General features: G+C 45.6%; 2 protein-coding genes and 1 long non-coding RNA gene across 5 annotated transcripts; all 3 read right to left on the bottom strand.

Annotated features, from left to right (window-relative positions):
- Positions 1-445: 445 nt before the first annotated feature.
- On the bottom strand, positions 446-2,409 carry wdr89 (WD repeat domain 89). Its single transcript, XM_062468851.1, has one exon. The coding sequence runs from the start codon at positions 1,964-1,966 to the stop codon at positions 809-811; it is 1,158 nt and encodes a 385-aa protein (XP_062324835.1). The 5' UTR covers positions 1,967-2,409; the 3' UTR covers positions 446-808.
- A 2,051-nt stretch (positions 2,410-4,460) lies between these two features.
- sgpp1b (sphingosine-1-phosphate phosphatase 1b) lies at positions 4,461-14,235 on the bottom strand. Of its 3 annotated transcripts, none has more exons than XM_062469390.1 (4): positions 13,056-14,235; positions 9,879-9,968; positions 5,958-6,581; positions 4,461-5,813 (listed from the first exon to the last, which is right to left on the bottom strand). In XM_062469390.1, the coding sequence occupies exons 1-3, from the start codon at positions 13,887-13,889 to the stop codon at positions 6,030-6,032; spliced, it is 1,476 nt and encodes a 491-aa protein (XP_062325374.1). In that variant the 5' UTR covers positions 13,890-14,235; the 3' UTR covers positions 4,461-5,813; positions 5,958-6,029. The 3 variants fall into 3 exon arrangements, with proteins under 3 accessions (XP_062325374.1, XP_062325373.1, XP_062325371.1); XM_062469389.1 differs by having other exon boundaries at positions 4,461-5,834; XM_062469387.1 differs by having other exon boundaries at positions 4,461-5,855.
- A 1,111-nt stretch (positions 14,236-15,346) lies between these two features.
- Positions 15,347-18,018, bottom strand: LOC134026693 (uncharacterized). Its single transcript, XR_009931375.1, has 4 exons — positions 17,764-18,018; positions 17,076-17,174; positions 16,841-16,956; positions 15,347-16,481 (listed from the first exon to the last, which is right to left on the bottom strand). It is a non-coding gene; the product is annotated as an uncharacterized LOC134026693 (long non-coding RNA).
- Positions 18,019-18,418: the final 400 nt, after the last annotated feature.

Raw genomic sequence — 18,418 nt, forward strand, 5'->3', positions numbered from 1 at the left:
ACCTAGGATTCAGATAACAGCTGGCTCTATTTAAGCAGAGATTAAAGGATCGCCTTTTCAGGATGTACTACGAGCTACCCCATTGCAAAGTTACATAATAACAACACTAGTATTGCAAAAATGTGTAACTGTTATAACCACGTTATTTTCGTTGCTATAGAGGACTGCTGTAGTAGCGTTTGCTAAATAAATAAATGAATAGTGATTTGTGGGAATAAGGTTAAGCCTGTGAGGAAGCCTTTGATGAAGGGAAAAACAGAAAACAGGGATGCATAATTCCGAAGAAATTAATTTAATACATATGAAAATGTAATTACTGTTCGATGTAAGGTAACACAGATACTTTACACATAATTTACGTGTAATTAAGTATTTATGAACAGATCAAACTTATTAAAGGTTCCTAACTGACACACTTCAAATGCAAACTTTTTTCATATCTATGTGCAATCATTATTCAGTTTATAAACTATGTTTTTAAATGTTTTAAATACTATGTTCTACTTTGGGTTAATGAAGGAGTGGTGAACTCTACTTGTCTCAGAACTGAGGGAGCTAATAAACTAGCAAGCATACACATTCATGTAAAACCTTGTCCTGTAAAACCATAGCTTCATGCAGGTTGATCCAAGTACTACTTAGTAAGTAAATAGTAGAAGTACAGACTACTAAATGTAGTTTTCAGTGATCATGAAGATGATGAATACATCTCCCATCTAGAGATAAGCATTTATTTCTGTACAAAACTGTAAAATCTGTTGAACACTCCCATTCCTCACTTAACATTTAAAATCACACCTCTAGCTTGTCACGCTTCTTCTCTTTTTTGGTACCCGTGCTTTTTATGTGGTCTAGATTTTAATTTGATTGCTGAGCCACTCTTTAAGGTGTCCCTCTTCCCTGACGTAAGCTCCTGGGCCCCAGGTTTCCACAGAAGCAGCTGGGCATCCTCTCCACCTGTGAACAGGGCCCCTCCTTCTGGGTCCCACACGAAGCAACGTACCATGGCAGAATGGCCGCCACGGAGCGACTTCACCAGACGCAGGCCCTTACCGCTGCACTCAAGGACATGGAGATCTCCACGGTTCTCTCCCCCCAGAACCAGCAGACACTGCTCTTCCTCTAGCCACATCCCGCTTACCAGGTAGTCTAGGGGTCTCCCATCACTGAGTGGGGTCAAGCTCCGAGCATCGGGAGTGCCGAAGACTGTGAGGGGTTCATTGGTGTCTATTTGACCGAGGTCCCACAGGTGCATGCCCTCATCATGGCTGAGACACAGCAGCTGGTTCAAGTCCTTCCCCGCCCAGCAGACTGAGCTGGCAGAAGAGCCACTGTTGCAAGTGGCCATCAGGGCCTCTTCCTCTGTACCCTGGCTCAGGTCGAAAACGTTGACAAGGCCATCAGTGGAGCCTGATGCCAGCCGGTCTTTATTTGAGGGGTGAAAGCGCACCTGTGTGATGTCGTCACTATGCGATTCAGAGTACACACCGAGAACCCCACAACTCTTCTCCTTGGTCATGCGTCCATCCCAGAAAACCAAAAAACTGTCGTCTCCATCCACCTGTTCAGTGCCAGCACACAGGACCTCGTCACTGCAGCTCACGTCAAAACTGCAGAAGTGGTGATAGGGATCACTCCTGAACACCTGAACAGCCTCGGACCCAGGTCTGCGAACGTCCCACGTCCTGACTGTGCCATCGGCCGAGCCTGAGAACAGCAGGTCAGGAGACCGATGGGCGAAGCTGACTCCACAGAGTGGACCTCCATGGCCCTGGTACTCTCCAAGGAGGGTAAGGTTGTCCTTGCAGTGCAGATGAATGGAGCGGTTGGAGCAGCACACAGCCAGGAGTCCTGGTCCTGGACCAGAGACACTCTGGACAGACATGTCCAACAGATAGGTGGGCTCACTCGGCTGGATACGCCGAGCAATGGACAGAGCTTTAAACTTCTCCTCCACACTCTCCATGGCAATATACTGCAATTAACCCTTGCAAGAGAGACAGGACGTGAAAAATATTTATTAGCGTAACATCATAAATGTAGAAAGGTATTCCCGTTCCCAATCAAGCACCACAGGCATAAGTGAAACTTCTTAGACCCATAATCAACCCGTTACAAAAACCATGTAACTTACGCTTTTCAGTTGATCGAATCAAATGTATGAAACTAAAATTGTGAAAGATTTTCACAAGACATGCAAGAATTATCCAATCACTAACAAGAATATAATTTTTCGAATTTTGAAAAGCACGTTCTGTCTTGGTGTTTTAGTTTTTATAATCCGACAGGAACCTTTATCTTCAAACTAAGTTCCGCATTAGAATTAACGGAAGTTTCGAGTAACGGAACGATAAAAGGTGATTTGAGCGGCATAATTCTCACCAATGTTTTAATTCAAGTCATGAATCGTGAAATATTGCAAAGTCTTTCTAAGACAGATGTGTCCGAAATTATATGAATGGAGATCATAGAAAATCCTGTTTTATGAATTTGACCACCAGGTGGCAGTAGATCCTACCAGGTTGACACGCAGTTACTTCGTGAGTGTTGGGAGATTTCAGTAGAAAAGAGAGCTTTTATCTCAACGATGTTCCTTAACAGCAGTGAACTCTCACACACGGAAAATGAAAGGGCTGGACATAGAGAGTGAGAGAAAAGCACAAAGCTTTGGTATGTGAAGACCAGATGGGCGAGAGAGGAACAAGTGGATAAAGTGACACTGCTGTTATTGTCAGACAAACAGAAGGTGCTGTCATTTCAGCTCCCCCCGATGCCCGGTAAAACACAATCAGGTTAAAGTGTGTGTGTGTTGCATCCTGTTGCTGTATTGTTAACTTCTGTGCAGAAAGTTTGTTGCAAGTGGCCACTGGCCAAGTACACTGCAAGTTTAGGCCAGGCCAGGGTCAGAAGTTCCCAAAACAATTATCAAGGTTGATCAAAGCCTAAACCTATATGCTGCCACTCGCAAAGTAAAAGTCCCCAGATCTAGATACAGGGTGCAATGTATATTTTGCTGGACCTGTGTACTATACCTATTCTGGCAAACACAGTTCAGTGCATGTCTGGGGAAAAACACATGTCACATCAATACAAGCAAAGATTGTAGAAACAGAGGACACAATCATAATTTTTTTGCTGGGAACAATACCACCAATATAAACAAAAAACACTCCCGTAGTGACCAAAACGATATCTTTATTTTTATTTTTATAATTTAAAGAGAAAACAGGCTTCTTTGATCTTTTTTTAAATACATTTCACTCAATATTATAGAATGTCAAAGCATCTTTTATAAAACTCTACTTAATCTACAGAAAAACAAGGTGTGAAAAGTGCTTGATGATTTGTCTTATTTTCACATCTTATCTAACATAGATCTACAACAAATGTATTGTTAACTTGACATACAGGAACATATCCTAGTTGCACATAGACATTGTAAAGAATACATTGATTAAAAAGCACATTGAGCCTTATTGAAGACACAAATCATCTATCCAAACATAAAATCCTGTCATGCAAATATTGATATGCATTTAAACAAACCATGAGAATTAAACAGGCTATTCGGATAGTAACTCAAGTCACAAGGTGGCTGTTTGAATAAAAAAAAAACTTTTGTAGTTATGACAGACTGTTACACAGTTATCAAAAAGAAATAGATTGGACCCAGAAACACTTTAACAAGCATGAACCCTGAAAGACATGGAACCTTCTCAATCCTTCCTGAACTACAGTAAAGGCACTAGGGTGTTCGGAACACAGTTCAATAAGATACAGAACAGCTATACAGTAAAAACCCTTTTTATTTGGTCAAAAAGTTTAAAAAACAACAGTGATCATCCACGTAGAAATTCATATTCTCTGAGATTTAAGATAGCATTAGAACACCTGGAAGAACAGCAAAACGTAATTGTTAAATTGACCAAATACAAAGAGCACATAACCAGACAAAAATCTTTTTAAACATATCCAACAATTATGTCTGTACAAAGTCTACAATATTTTGAGTTGGGCAATCCATGAGTGTGTGGTGAAAATTCACTCAACGCACTGGGGACCTGACAAGAAAAACAAAAGAAGCCATCAACACCAGGATGTTTGGTTTTATCGGCCTTATCAATCTCATTTCCTCGTGTTTCCCCCATCTGCAGTGAGACTTCCCTGCTAATAATAAATACGAAGGATAGTGCTTAATAAACAGACCAGCTACACCACCAGTTGTCTACTTCAAAATATCTGAATCGTGTTCACAATTTTGGTCCCGTCAATGAACTCAACACTGTACTGTTCAATTCCCAAACCGTAACCTTCCTAAAAATGAATGAAACAAGCGCGTACACACACACACAAGACAAGGCCACAGGATGTGAACTAAACACACCCCAGACACAGCTGTGTCTGACCTCTGACCTCTGCCAGTCAGCAGAACCACAATGGATGGAGTATAAAGGTCAGTGTATTTTTTTTATAGGGACAGTACCATCTCACTCTACTTACAAATTGATCATGGGAGTTGAAGGGTGTACAATGAGGAAAGTTAAGGCCGTTTTAAAGTTGTCTCGGGACTGCGGGTCTATGGACTTTCTTGGTCCAAAATCATAGGGACATGTTTCTGCATGTTGCTGAAATGACAAACACACATGTCCAGCCCAACATAGAGCCAAATACAGTCCTGTCTAGACAAACACAGTACTGCACAGTACTACCATTACTATATACAACACAGGGGTCCCAATAACCAGTTACCTGCCTGCTAGTGGAAAGCCAGAGGCATTCTTAAGATTACAAAGTAGGGTTGCCTCAACAGGTGAGAGGATTGAAGCAATAATATGCTTATACGTCTTTACTTTGACGTAGTAAATTAATGTGCCACATTAGAGCAGCGAAAGCCGTAGTGTTGTATAAGCCCCCTTATAATAGAATACTCATCACTGTAGTCCAACTACTACAGAGAAACAAGGAGGATGAACAAGATAGAAAGGAAGGAGGAGGAACGGTGCGATACGCTGAAGTAAGGGACATTGTGTTTGTTACTCTGAGTTTCTAGAGGGGGGACACAGGAGACAGACAGTCTTCTGACAGTCTTACCTCGTCTCCTGGAACATACCCTTCCTCCTCTGACACCACAACAGATCATTTATAGGAGTAAGGGGGATCCCCTTCAACGACTTGACAGAACATGCATATCTTCGTATTACCCTGAAACCCTATAATCTTCATATAGTACACATCCCACAGTGAAAAGGTGATGCCTGAGCGTCATATGTGCCCAGTAATGGCTTTTCTCCCATCAGTCTGAAGTGAAACCAACAAATGCAATCAAATAAATTAAAAACCCTACATTAAGACGCAGAAATAAAAATACATAAAATTAGCCCTTAAAAAAAAAAAAAGACAATGAATGCCCATTTACTTAGGGGGGCGGAAAATAAGTATGATATAATTAAGATCATCAAATCAAAGGTTGAAAACAGGCCTGAATTATCCAGTTTTTTTTCTGAATAGTAAGACACAGGTTAATTACAGGAACTAGATCAGTGGTATCCAGCTGGCTCAGTCCTTTTGACGCCCCTGCTTCAAGGTGTCAGCCGTGACCAGCGGGCAGGAGGAGGACCAAGTGGCAGCGCTCGGTTTGTCTGAATAGGAATAAGTGGTGCGGTCCTGAGGGTGCTGTGTAGGGTGAGGCACAGGATGAGGGTTAGGATGAGGGCTGAGGATTAGGGCCGAGAATGAGGGGTAGGTTGAGCAGGATGAGGGTCAGGATGAGCAGAATGAGGGTCAGGATGAGGGTCAGGATGAGCAGGATGAGGGTCAGGATGAGCAGGATGAGGGTCAGGATGAGCAGGATGAGGGTCAGGATGAGCAGGATGTGGGATGAGGGTCAGGATGAGGGGCTGGATGAGCAAGATGAGGGTCGGGATGAGCAGGATGAGGGGCTGGATGAGCGGGATGAGGTCAGGATGAGCAGGATGAGGGGCAGGATGAGCAGGATGAGGGGCAGGAGCTGAAGACAGAGCCCCTCACCATCAGGCGAGCTTCAGGTAGGTGAAGAGCAGAGGAACCAGGAAGAGCGTGTTGAAGCCCATCGTCCCGTACACAATGTACCTGTAGGGCAGCTCCACCTCCATGTGCTGCCGGGCCTTCCTGGTGTCCCCGCTAGGGATGCCGAACAGGCGGCAGGCCAGCGGGATGGTGAGGGCCTTCATGAGGGCGCGGGTGGCCAGCAGCAACAGCACTCCCAGGCTCAACCTCAGCAGGACCACGGCCACCAGGGAGACACTGAGCTCTGGAGGGGACAGGGGCAGCTGGGACAGGGGGATGTCAGGCATTAGGCCCAGGCGGTAGTTGAGGTGGGAGCCCAGGGCCATGCCAGCGCCACAGCCCAGGATCTGGGCGGTGTCGCCCCGGGAGGTGCTCCAGGTGTCCAGGGTGAAGGAGAAGAGGCCCATGCCTATGTGGAGGGTGATGATCAAGAAGGGGGCGTAGTGGTTCGTCTGATAGAAGTTGTCAATCATGTCCAGGGCTGGCTGGAACACCACCAGGATCAGAACGCTGAACGTCACACCAGCGATTATGTCCTGGATGGAAAACAACAAACATGCATTAGTGGCTACATTAATACAAAAACTAGATTTACATTTAGTCATTTAGCAGACGCTCTTATCCAGAGTGACTTACAGTAAGTACAGGGACATTCCCCCTGAGGCAAGTAGGGTGAAGTGCCTTGCCCAAGGACACAACGTCATTTTTGCACGGCCGGGAATCGATCTGGCAACCTTCAGATTACTAGCCCGATTCCCTGACCGCTCAGCCATCTGACTCCCTAGATGACAGCGTTGACGGTGAGAACACAAGCACACGTGACCGAATCCTGTTTATGTGTGTGTGTGTGTGTGTGTGTGTGTTTGTGTTCCACATCACTTCACCTCTCCGTAAAAGATTCATTGGAAGCCACAGAACAACTTCTCTGCACAGTGTGTGGAAAAGTTCCAAGAAATCCCATTTCCTCCACAGTTCAACCACACAATCCAATAGCCTTCCCTCTTCTGGGTTTTCCAGTGTGCTCACAGGAAGGAGGATGGCATGAGGAAGGGCGCTGAGGGATGACTAATCAGTGTCCATGTGCAAGTGAGCATTAGACACCTAGCAGTACAAAAGCACAGTGAACCATTCACCCCCCCCCCTACTCCCACGCTCCCAGGACCGTCCATGCTGCCAGTCAGTCATTAACCTGCCGTGTCACGGGGCAGGACACTGAGAGGTGCTCACGTGTCGGTAGGCGGCTGGGCTCAGAGATCACATGTCAGAGATCACACTCATGCCAACGTGAGGTCACATGCAGCTATCTCCGAGCCCTGTAGAGTACCCCCACAGTCCAGAGACCAGGCCACAGTTAAGATAGGGCTACGCATAACTTTAATTGACTTCCATGTCCATTGACCCTTCCATGTGTGTTATCAGGGACAAACACTTTGGGAGTCTTGTAGCAACCATACAGAGTTCTATGCTTTGCCTGAACAGTGGAGAGCTGTTAGAGCTACTGAACAAGACATTTTAAATTCATTTTCCACCAGGTAAAATTGAGGATCATTAAATGTTTGGGTTAGGGTTAGGCTTATGACTACTAGAAGACAAAACCATAATATCCTTGACATTAACAATGGCCCTGCCTACCCAGCACCTCTACACCTCCGGCAGTTTCCACTGAACAATATTTCTGTTCTTGCTTGACCAAGGTTCAGTCTTTCTCTGTAGTGAACTAAAAGTCCTGGGTGACATTATGAGGGAGACATAAATATGTCTCCTTATCAATACCCTTACGATGTTTTAGTACTACACTTTTACTGATTAAAGGAAGGACAGCTCCAGACTGGTCGTAACGTTGGTTACGGTACGGATATTACCGTGAACTACTCGGCTTGAAATGCTGAAAAGTCTGAAAAGAAACCCTGTCAACTTGCTGTCCTGCAGGCCTGTTACCATCTGTTCTGGGTCTACCTTGGAGATCTCTAATGACTTAATAGGATCAGCAATCAGGCCTCATTAGTTCAGATAACTGTATATCCCTGGTCTAATGAGACACAGGCCTAGGGAATGAAGTCATGTTAGCTTGCTACAGGCTGAAAAAACTGGAACATGATCTAGACAATAGCTCCAGTAGGATATAAAGCTCGGTTTTTAACAAAGAAGGGAGGAAGTGTTTTCACTGGGCGTGATGTAGTTAACATTTGACAGAGAGCCAGGCCAGGCAATACAAACCACAAATGCATGTTCTGGAACACCACTCACAAACTTGATCTGATACGACTTCCAACCAGACAGGGCATTAGACCCCATTAATAGCATTAGAACTGCCATTAGGTCCTTCTACAGACAGAATGTGAGCTCTCGTGGCGTAGCCTGGAGAGGGGAGGGAGAGGGAGAGAGGGGGAGGGAGAGAGAGACAGGGAGAGGGGAGGGGAGGGGAGAGAGAGACAGGGAGAGGAGAGGAGAGAGAGGAGAGAGGAGAGAGGAGAGAGAGAGAGAGAGAGAGAGAGAGAGAGGGAGGTGGGAGAGGGATTGAGACGAGGTGACTCCTGCCTGGGCTTGGGTAATAAAGGGTAACCGAGTCACTACTCTGGGTGTCACTTCAGCAGTCCAGCCCTCCCTGAGACATGATACATGCATTACCACAGTAACAGTCACCCTGGCGACCGCCAGTCAAACTCAACACTGCAACTAGACTTATGACATCATGCCAACCATCAACATTAGCCCTCGGAGCTAAGTGTTACAGACATGCACAGGCCCAGATCCAATCATGTACTGTATCTCTTGGTCTTGTAGTCACCTACAAGGCAAGCCAGGAGGAGACTCAGTTATAGGACAGCATGTCTCCCCCTTCCTGGGCCTCTTCCCTGGCCCTCATCCCTGGCCCTATGTCTTACATAAACAAGGAAACATTTTCCAGAATGAAAAGGTCAGAAAGAATGGCAAGAGAAGTGACATATTTTCCTTTCTACAAAGGGGGTTTGAAGCCAAAATCACATAACTCTTCTCTCAAAAGAAATATGCTTGTTTTACCTCATTTTTTAACAATGTCTGTAATACTAAGCGTAGCATAGGACAGCCACAGAACAGTGTCTGGAAAACCTATGTCAGAATACAAAGACTATTATAGTCTATGGTTATCTATCCCAAGCCCAGCACCAGCCTAAACATGTCAGCCTAATCAGGTACATTATGGGGTTCGCCACGGATTTATGAGTCTGGGACAAGCTAATTCAGGTTTGGTAGGAGAGAGGGCGGCAACACTGAGACAATCACAGGAATAGGAAGAGCATGTCTGCGTTTACAGTCCAAGACCACATCTGTTCTGTGAGCACTAAAACAGGTCCGACCACAACGCCGACCGTTTCTGGACGAACGGCAGGACGATGAGAGACGAGGGGGACGAGGTCCTTTTGTGACACAAGACAGAGGAAGGACAAAGGTGACACTGGAACAATCGAACGACCCAACAACTTCACAAGTTCCCCCTAGCTTTCCTATCAGAGGAGGGCCAGATAAGCCACAAGCCCGCAGCAGGAACACAAGTCTGTCACAACCAAAGGATTTCAGACTCAACTCAGCACAGCCCTTAGCTGTGCTAGAAAGCTAGCCGCAAGCCCCAGAACAAGGACACGACACCTGGTATCTGGCTGTGAACTGAGAACAAGGTGACATTACCGTTTAGATACTGTTACAGCGAGGTCAGGTTTCAAACTCCCAGGGCTGTCCGGACAGGGGATCATTGCCCGGCCTTGACTTCACTGGCTGACTCATGTCATCTAACAGGACTGCGCACAGCACGGTCACAATGACAGGTAGGCGCTGGTGACGTGGCACAGACTTACCAGGATGGAGTGCATGCCCATGTAGATCCGGCTGAGGCAGACCAGGATGCACCAGCACAGGGCCAGCGAGAGGCCCACCGTGAAGGGGTACTGGGGAGACACAGGAGAGCAGGCAGGAATGAGAAAAAGGATTCATGTCAGTCTAGGATAAAGCACTAGCAACAGCCTTCAGTCTCCAAGACAATATACTGGTGACTACATTTTGTATTCTATGAATATTTAAACGTAAGACTTTGGGCTGTTTCAACTACACGGAGCACATTCACACACACACGGTTATAATACATTTTTGATGTAGCATGACACTTGGCCTTTAGTAATTTCCTTATTCGATTAGAGAGCTAGAGGGGAACCAATGGGGGATTGAGAAGGAGGAAGAGAGAGATAAAGAGAGACTGCTGAGGTTTGCACACTGGGGGGGGTGCTTTTGTTCCCTCTCTTCATTGTGGCTCTAGTGTTTTGAGATAGCTCGAATTTCCTCCCACAGCAGAGAATCGAATTAAACCTTCCCCCAGTACCCTGCTCCGCCGCTCCTCTAATGACGCCCAGAACTGGAGGGGAAATGATGGTGGCTTGATGGGTTTCTTTACCCAGGCTTGGAGCTCAAACACAGGTCTACAGCGGTGACAGACCAATACCACTTACATTTTACCTTTAAGTCATTTAGCAGACGCTCTTATCCAGAGCGACTAACAGTAAGTACAGGGACATTCCCCCCCAAGGCAAGTAGGGTGAAGTGCCTTGGCCAAAGAGACAACGTCATTTGGCACGTCGAACCGGCAACCTTCTGAGTAACATCCCGATTCCCTAACCGCTCAGCCATCTGACTCCTAAATATGCTCCAATATCAGTGGAGCATATTTAGCTTCCTGTCCACTCAGAAACTGCACCAGCAGCGTTACTATGAAGAGTGGATAATACTCGGTCATGCTTCAAACATGCAGCACCAAACGATCAAAGCCTATCGGGAGCCGAGTACTCCACGGCATGTTAATCCTGACTTCTAATCAGCTGCCTAAGGACAAGGTTCGCCGACTCATGAAAGCATTTGTAAAGACATTGAGGTTTGTACGTCGTGACTCACGGAGGGTGATCGACAACGTAGTCACTCATCTTCAGACAGAGGACCAGAGAATATTCCCGGAAAGTTTCCGAAGGTCTCACGGTCAACATGGTTGTCAGTGTTGGTGAGAGCAGTGTAAGGAAGGCCCTGCGTTGCCTTTAAAGGAGTAACCACTGGGTATATTTTAAATGGCAACCCAGTCCACATGAGCAGTGGGGGTAAACACAGCTTATCTGCAGCGATGGAGCGACCCTGAAGGGTCAGCCGTGCTGGCATGCTCGTCTGGCTGGACGTCCATTGCCCCAGCTGTTCGGCTGACGTGACTGTGGCCGACTCGTGCCTCTAGCCTCTAGGAGGCTGTGTGAGGTTGACTCGTGCCTCTAGCCTCTAGGAGGCTGTGTGAGGTCGACTCGTGCCTCTAGCCTCTAGGAGGCTGTGTGAGGTCGACTCGTGCCTCTAGCCTCTAGGAGGTTGTGTGAGGTCGACTCGTGCCTCTAGCCTCTAGGAGGTTGTGTGAGGTCGACTCGTGCCTCTAGCCTCTAGGAGGTTGTGTGAGGTCGACTCGTGCCTCTAGCCTCTAGGAGGTTGTGTGAGGTCGACTCGTGCCTCTAGCCTCTAGGAGGTTGTGTGAGGTCGACTCGTGCCTCTAGCCTCTAGGAGGCTGTGTGAGGTCGACTCGTGCGAGCCTCTAGGAGGCTGTGTGAGGTCGACTCGTGCCTCTAGCCTCTAGGAAGCTGTGTACTCTGTGGTGGACCGCCCAGCGCTGCATGCCAGATATGCAGTCTCCTCCTCTGTGATCTTCTGGATAGCTGGCACTTAAACCCATGGTCTTCAAGCCTGGATAATGACCCATTCATTTGAAGCAGGTGTGCTGCAGCAGGGAAACATCTAGAACACGCATGACACCGGGTCCCTAGGACCAGGGCTGAAGACCACCGTTGTAGACCATCTAGTTCTGACTTTCTGACTCTCACATTCACCTTCACTGAGCAGAACTTTTAACATTGTTTTCACTTCTGCCGATCAAGTGTTGCAAATTCAACTTGGTGACGTTTGTGTGGCTGGACTGTGATCGATCCTGCCTGTACACAAACCCCAGAGGCAGAGAGCCATGCTACGTATCTGAGAGCTGTCTTTGCCTCTCCTTTGGGAATGCTCTCCTTCCAGAGCCCTCAGACAGTAACATCTGGCTCTTATTACCGTCCTACACAGACCCAGAGTGTGTGTGTGGGTGTGTGTGTAGTGGGAGGCATCTGTGAAACATCCCAAATTCTTGCTCTGTTCAGGCAAGTCAGCAGTGGTTATTCAGCATGGCTACGGCAAGCAGGAGGGGTTTTTAAGGGACACACCCTGCAGCTGCACACACCTCTCACATCTGTCAAGCACAGCTGTGTAGGAAGGAGAGGGAGTTGGACTAGAGTGGTCGAGTGGTGAGCACCATTTGATATTAGATGAGGTTAAAGAGTTTCCTTTAAACAAACATCACAGTAGTTTTCACTATTTGAAGTCCAAGACTGTTTAAATTAATTTGAATGTTTAAAAACGGGTCCCGGCCACACATAGAAAACTGGTAGAAATGTGGTGGGATCGGTGGCCGACATCCAGTTGACAAACTGTCAAACTGTCCACCCTGAAGCAGACACAGACTCTGATTTAACTGTCTCTGGTCCACAGAAGAGAAGATTTAACTCCCAGTAGCTTATCAGCAACCCTGCAGCAGTCATGCTATTCTCTTATCTTCCACACCGGTAGTACAAGCCAGCACTGCTGAGGATGACTATTCTTCCCCTGCACTCATGGCGTGATTCGAGTAGCAGCTTTTTGTCAAAATAAAAGTATTCTGTTACCAAGATAAGGCATGACTGGGGAGTTCAGATAAGAGTGGTGGAGGCTGGATGCTTGCCTCTGATAAAGCATGTGTTTATATCTGCATGTGACAAGGTATCAAACAGAAACCTTGTTCAGTTTTGAAACAAGTCAGTGTCAATTTAAAAAGTGTCATTTTCTGAGGGAAAAAAAACAAAGGGGGAAGTCGTTTTAAACCTACGTCATCATTCTGAAAAAACCTGAGTAAACCCCCTAGTTTGTTGTGCTGATAAGATAGAGAACTTTACCTCCCAACGCTCGTAGGTCAGCAGGAACAGCGAGAAGGGAATGGCAGTTCCCGACATGGCGTGCGTAGAGGGCATACTATACTCAGAGTTATAGAACATCTCCACCTTGACCACGGGCGGCGAAGCAGGTCTGGCCCACCGAATCACATCCTTGGTTGACTGACCAAGGTACATTACCCAAACCCATACAACTACAAGTCTCCGGCTAACATATGCATCCACGTTCCATATAAAGAACGGGAAAAAGGTGGTATAAAACAGCTCGTTTCCCAACTCAGTTCCGAAGGTGAATAGGTAGTATAAAAACTTGTTCTCGATGATGAACTCCTGTCCCAGATCACCTGTTAGAGAATTCTTACGCAAGGGTTTAACTGTGCTCTCTGAGAGACCTGGGTTCTTTTCACCGACCCTCGGAGGTCCAATCTCCACCTCAGACGAATTAACTTTATTTGAAACATTTTCCACGCTGTCCCGGGCTCCAGTTTCGCTCGTGCTATGCCCCGACCTTTCAGACCCCGGAGTGACCGCTGCTCCATTTTGAGGAACATTTCCCTCCGGTTTTAAAGAGTGTCCGCTCGAGATCCTCTGCCGAAGACACTCTGTCTTCTCTCCTTCTCCACCACCACTGCGAGCGCATTTGTCACGTTCACTGGTGGGATGGATGGAGACGCAGTTGTTGTGCAAATGAGTCCGCTCAGTGTCTTTGATCTCCGCCGAGTTCTTAGAAAACGTCCCGCGCACCCCGCAGATCTGCTGAAACCGTGCGACATGGTGCGGATCTTGCAAATAATGGAACAGTTCTACGACCTGCGACGATGTGGTCTTTGCCATCATTGGTGGTGGTATGAAAGATCAAGCTTCTTTTTCGTCAGAAAATAGTGTAAGTCAGCACCAAAAGCTAGCCTGCCAAGCATTCATGAAACCCGTGCATCATGGCAGAAAGTGCTCAGTTGAGCGAGTTCCCATAACACACGTTCAACAAGAGTGGTATAATACAGCGTATGTTCCTTTCGAATCCAGATATGTTCCGTTCCTTCAGATGATAACGTGTAAATTCCGTGTAAATTCTAACGTTAGGGTCCAACGTTACTTATCTAACGAGATGCAATTTGTGTCGCCCCGCTATCTTCAGTAACGTTAGTAGTATCCGGTTACTGACAGATCTATGAAATGCTCAGTGGCGCGCACGCTTGGTTGACGCATTCAGGATTCAAACGTGGCCGCGCTTGTGCATTGTTTTTGAAGGGTGTAAACACACAAATGTCTTACTAATAGGTAATAAATATACGAATTGCATTGCTTAACCGTTTCCTATTGTGAATTATAGTAGAAATGAAGAGAACGCAACGTTGGTTCCTCAGTACGACAACGGGTTTCATTATGAAACAGTATCCTGCTTTATGATTTGAGATTCAAAACATGACAGGATCGACATACTTTATTTATGAATTGTCAGCAAAGATAAACGGTGCTATCTTCTCCAGTTTTGACAAAATAGACATCCATGTATGTGGGACATGCCCGTTTTTCTCAAAATATAATTTCTTGTAAAATATTCTCCTTTTAGATCAAAAGGTTATTTTACAGTAAGGATCTTTGTTATTACACATTAATCTGCAACAAAGAAACAATTCTCCCACTGAACATATTTCACTCAAATACAGAAAAATGAGACAAGATCTTGAATCCACATAGAAAATGAGCAATTATTCATCCTACGATTTCATTTAGATTAAAACTTCAGTTGGGTCAGTGTTGACATAGTACGTCTTCTGCCAACCTAAACAAAGATATTTTTTAACCAAATGAGATTTGGGCAATCATGCAAGCCTGCATGATAACTGGTTAGTGATGTTATCATTACAGGAGCACTGAGTCTTTGTAAATAAGGTAAATAAATAAGGTAAATAAGGTAGTTCAAAGCTACCGCAATGCATGCAATTAAAGTCTGAGCAACAACACTTGCAACCTTTTCTTAACCCTTGTGTTATCTTCGGGTCATTCTGACCCATCAGTCATTGTGACCCACCGTCGTATTGCGACAAATTTACCTCCTACAAAAACAAAGTGAAGCATTTTCTTTTAACTGTTGGGCTGTCTCAGACCCCCCACATTGCAATGGTTAAAAGAAAATTATTTTTATTTGTTTTTGTATTGGGTAAAATTGGGTAAACACAACGGTGGTTCGTTATGAACCTTTGGGTCATGTGACCTGAAGGCAGCACAAGGGTTAACACCGGTTAATAAATCAGTAAAACCCCCGTGAGGTTCAAAAATATCTGTTCGTCAAATCTTCTTCTGGACCAGCAGAGGGCAGCAAAGGGTTATGAAGAGAGCGAAACACCACACACAAAAAAGCAAAATTGCACCAGCAGTACCTCTGCATATGTATGTTTCAAAATTGAGGGTTTTGTGATGACACTCTGAATTAGGATGTTTAGAGAAACACATGTTATTCTATAAATATACAAGAAAATATCTGATGATAAAAGAAACATACCAGCAGATACAAACCTTCCGAAACAAGGCAAGGTGCATTATTTGTACTGTGAGTATCCCTGAATAGGCTCATTTTTAATGAGCATTGACAATAAAAACGAAGTTCTGCATGGAATCTCCTACATCAGCATATAAGGCAGTGAAACTGTAATAAAATGTCCTTTGAGGACAACAGACCTTGATTTCGACTGTCTTGACCAAACCTGTGGAAAATCTTACAAGGGGAAGCCTTCAGGCTGCGGTTCATCTATGTGTGAAATTGAAGGTTAAATCACAGTACATTTACATTTAGTCATTTAGCAGACGCTCTTATCCAGAGCGACTTACAGTAAGTACAGGGACATTCCCCCGAGGCAAGTAGGGTGAAGTGCCTTGCCCAAGGACACAACGTCATCTGGCACGGCCAGGAATCGAACTGGCAACCTTCTGATTACAAGCCCGCTTCCCTAACTGCTCTGCCACCTGACTCCCTCCAGTAAACCACACTCTGCACTGATGAGCAGCTTCCTATTCAAGCAATAAAAAACAATTAAAAAAAACAGTCACCCATTGTCATCCAGTTTATAGATCAGAACTTGATGGCTGTGGTTGGGGGTGATGCTGGGGCAGGTGCCTAGACTGTAGAGGCAGGTTGAAGAAGGGTATGGCACCAGGTGATAGCGTGGCATCTCCTCCAACCCAAAGGATGGAGAACAGCAGTCTGCACCACCACCTTCACCCGCTTCCTGTCTGGGTAGAGAAGTCTCCTCCCTGCGGGCGGCCTGGTGCCAGCCCCCTGCTTCTTTTCTCCTCCTCATGGTGGATCTTCCTCAGGAGGTTGTTGATGAGCACCGAGCGTCGCAGGTACGCCTCCGGGTCCTCCAGATACCTCAGCTTCTCCAGGGAGATTTTGAGGATGCAGCTGCGATCCTCTTGTAGTATCAGGTGCTGCGAAAGGAGGAGGGAGGGGACGTACAGTGTGGGGGGTCAGATGGCTGAGCGGTTAGGGAATCGGGCTATTAATCAGAAGGTTGCCGGTTCAATTCCCGGCCATGCAAAATGACGTTGTGTCCTTGGGCAAGGCACTTCACCCTACTTGCCTCGGGGGAATGTCCCTGTACTTACTGTAAGTCGCTCTGGATAAGAGTGTCTACTAAATGACAAAATGTAAATGTACAGGAGGGAAGACGTGTGCAGAGAAGGAAACCTTGTCAGACACATTCGCTTAGCCATCTCAGACACGACGACCTACTGAGGGACAGAACGATAGCATCGACTCATCTTAATCACAAAGCCATTGTCCATACTTTTTGAAAATATCCATGTAGGTCTCCATGTAAATCCTCCTCTTCCGCATATTTCCTCTTGAAGTAGGCAACTTTCGACGTTGTTGAATGGTTTGATCTCTCTTAGTAGGAATGGACTGTTTGAAATGCACAATCAGAAACATTGCAATTACAATCTCTGTCATACAATTGCAACATGAGATGCGGTCAGTGGAATGACAAAATATTACATAACTACGCTTCCATGCTCCATTACCTGATGATGATTGTCCAAAGCCACAAAAGAGCTCTCTGTCTGAAGTCCTGATTGCTTGGGCTACTGCTTTCTGAGCCTCACACATTGCCCTCAGGGCCCCTACAGGATCATAAAAGAGAGAGTAGGTGAGCATACATTTGAATATTTTGAGAGTAAAATTGAACAGAACAATGGAGAGAAACGACCAATTGGAATAAGGACACAACCCAGATATGATAGATAGAAATGTTGTGTCATGCCATACAGGAAACATTTAGGTTCATTCACAACTGTATTCCACAAATAGGCTTCCTGTAGTAGCTGCAGCATAAACCAAACTAGCTGTCATTTAAAAATGAGCGCTCATAAAGGATGAAGATAAGAAATCTTGGAATACAGCCAAATGCAGGCAGGTTTGGGGGATCTGAAAACGCTGAAAACTGGGTTAAGTGAGTGCGTGCGTGGGCAGCACATGCCTACTGTGCGTTGAATAGGGAATTCTCATCTCACACACACCTGTAACCAATAATCAATTGCTCCTGCAGTGAACGGTAGTGGCACGTCTTCAAAAATAACTGATAAGTTGGCTTTATTAGCGCACTTGGGTAATGAAGTGACACGCATTTTCTGATAGAAAATGTCGTTATTTGGTTACATGTTTACAGTTCACACACAAATGCAAGCAATGTATATCGATTAGGATAATTACCTTAAAGTAGTGATGTTCAACAGATGAAATGCGTTCCAAATTAGTAGGTAAAAGCTCTATTCAACATTGCCCGTGAGAATCGCTCTTTACTTGTCCAATGAGTGACCTTCCTTCTGTGCGACATTTACTGTCTGTGCCAATTATCCCCGCTCCAAGCTTTGCCTGAAGTTTGTGCTTCACACCCAGTCGCCGTATCTCCGTTTTAATAATCCCTTCAGATTCCTGGGTCTTAAAATATCCCTTTCTGTGCAACAAGCAACAACACCATTCATTCTGAAACCTCATTGGTCCTCACAGAAGCAGATGTTTCCTGTTGCTAGGAGAGTCACTAGGCAATGATGACGCCTCATCATCAGGCTCCATTATTCTTGCATCCTCTCAATGCCCTCCTTGGTTTCCAAACCTAACTATACGTTTGGCGCGGTGTTGGAGTCAAAACCTGTATCGACATCTTTCTGGACGAGTGGTGTATGCTATCAAACCAAATCACCCACGTTTGTGTAAAGCAGTGGCACACACGATTTTATGTTGTTAAACATGGGCAGCTGCTTTTCATATTTATTTCGCTAATACCCGGAATTAACCCAATCAAGCATATGTCAGATCTACTCATCCTTGGAATCACAGGATTGTATTTCTTAATCGCCTCTAATCA

The sequence above is a fragment of the Osmerus eperlanus genome, chromosome 9 (genome assembly GCF_963692335.1).
Source record: "Osmerus eperlanus chromosome 9, fOsmEpe2.1, whole genome shotgun sequence".
Lineage (NCBI taxonomy): Eukaryota > Metazoa > Chordata > Actinopteri > Osmeriformes > Osmeridae > Osmerus > Osmerus eperlanus.

Excerpts from the sequence above, each read along its gene's own strand:
- wdr89 (XM_062468851.1), bottom strand. The coding sequence starts at position 1,966 with ATGGAGAGTGTGGAGGAGAAGTTTAAAGCTCTGTCCATTGCTCGGCGT.
- sgpp1b (XM_062469390.1), bottom strand. The coding sequence starts at position 13,889 with ATGATGGCAAAGACCACATCGTCGCAGGTCGTAGAACTGTTCCATTAT. Across the intron at positions 9,969-13,055 it reads TGACCTACGAGCGTTGGGAG|TACCCCTTCACGGTGGGCCT; the intron begins GTAAAGTTCTCT and ends GTGTCTCCCCAG. Across the intron at positions 6,582-9,878 it reads TGGGCATGCACTCCATCCTG|GACATAATCGCTGGTGTGAC; the intron begins GTAAGTCTGTGC and ends TTTTCCATCCAG.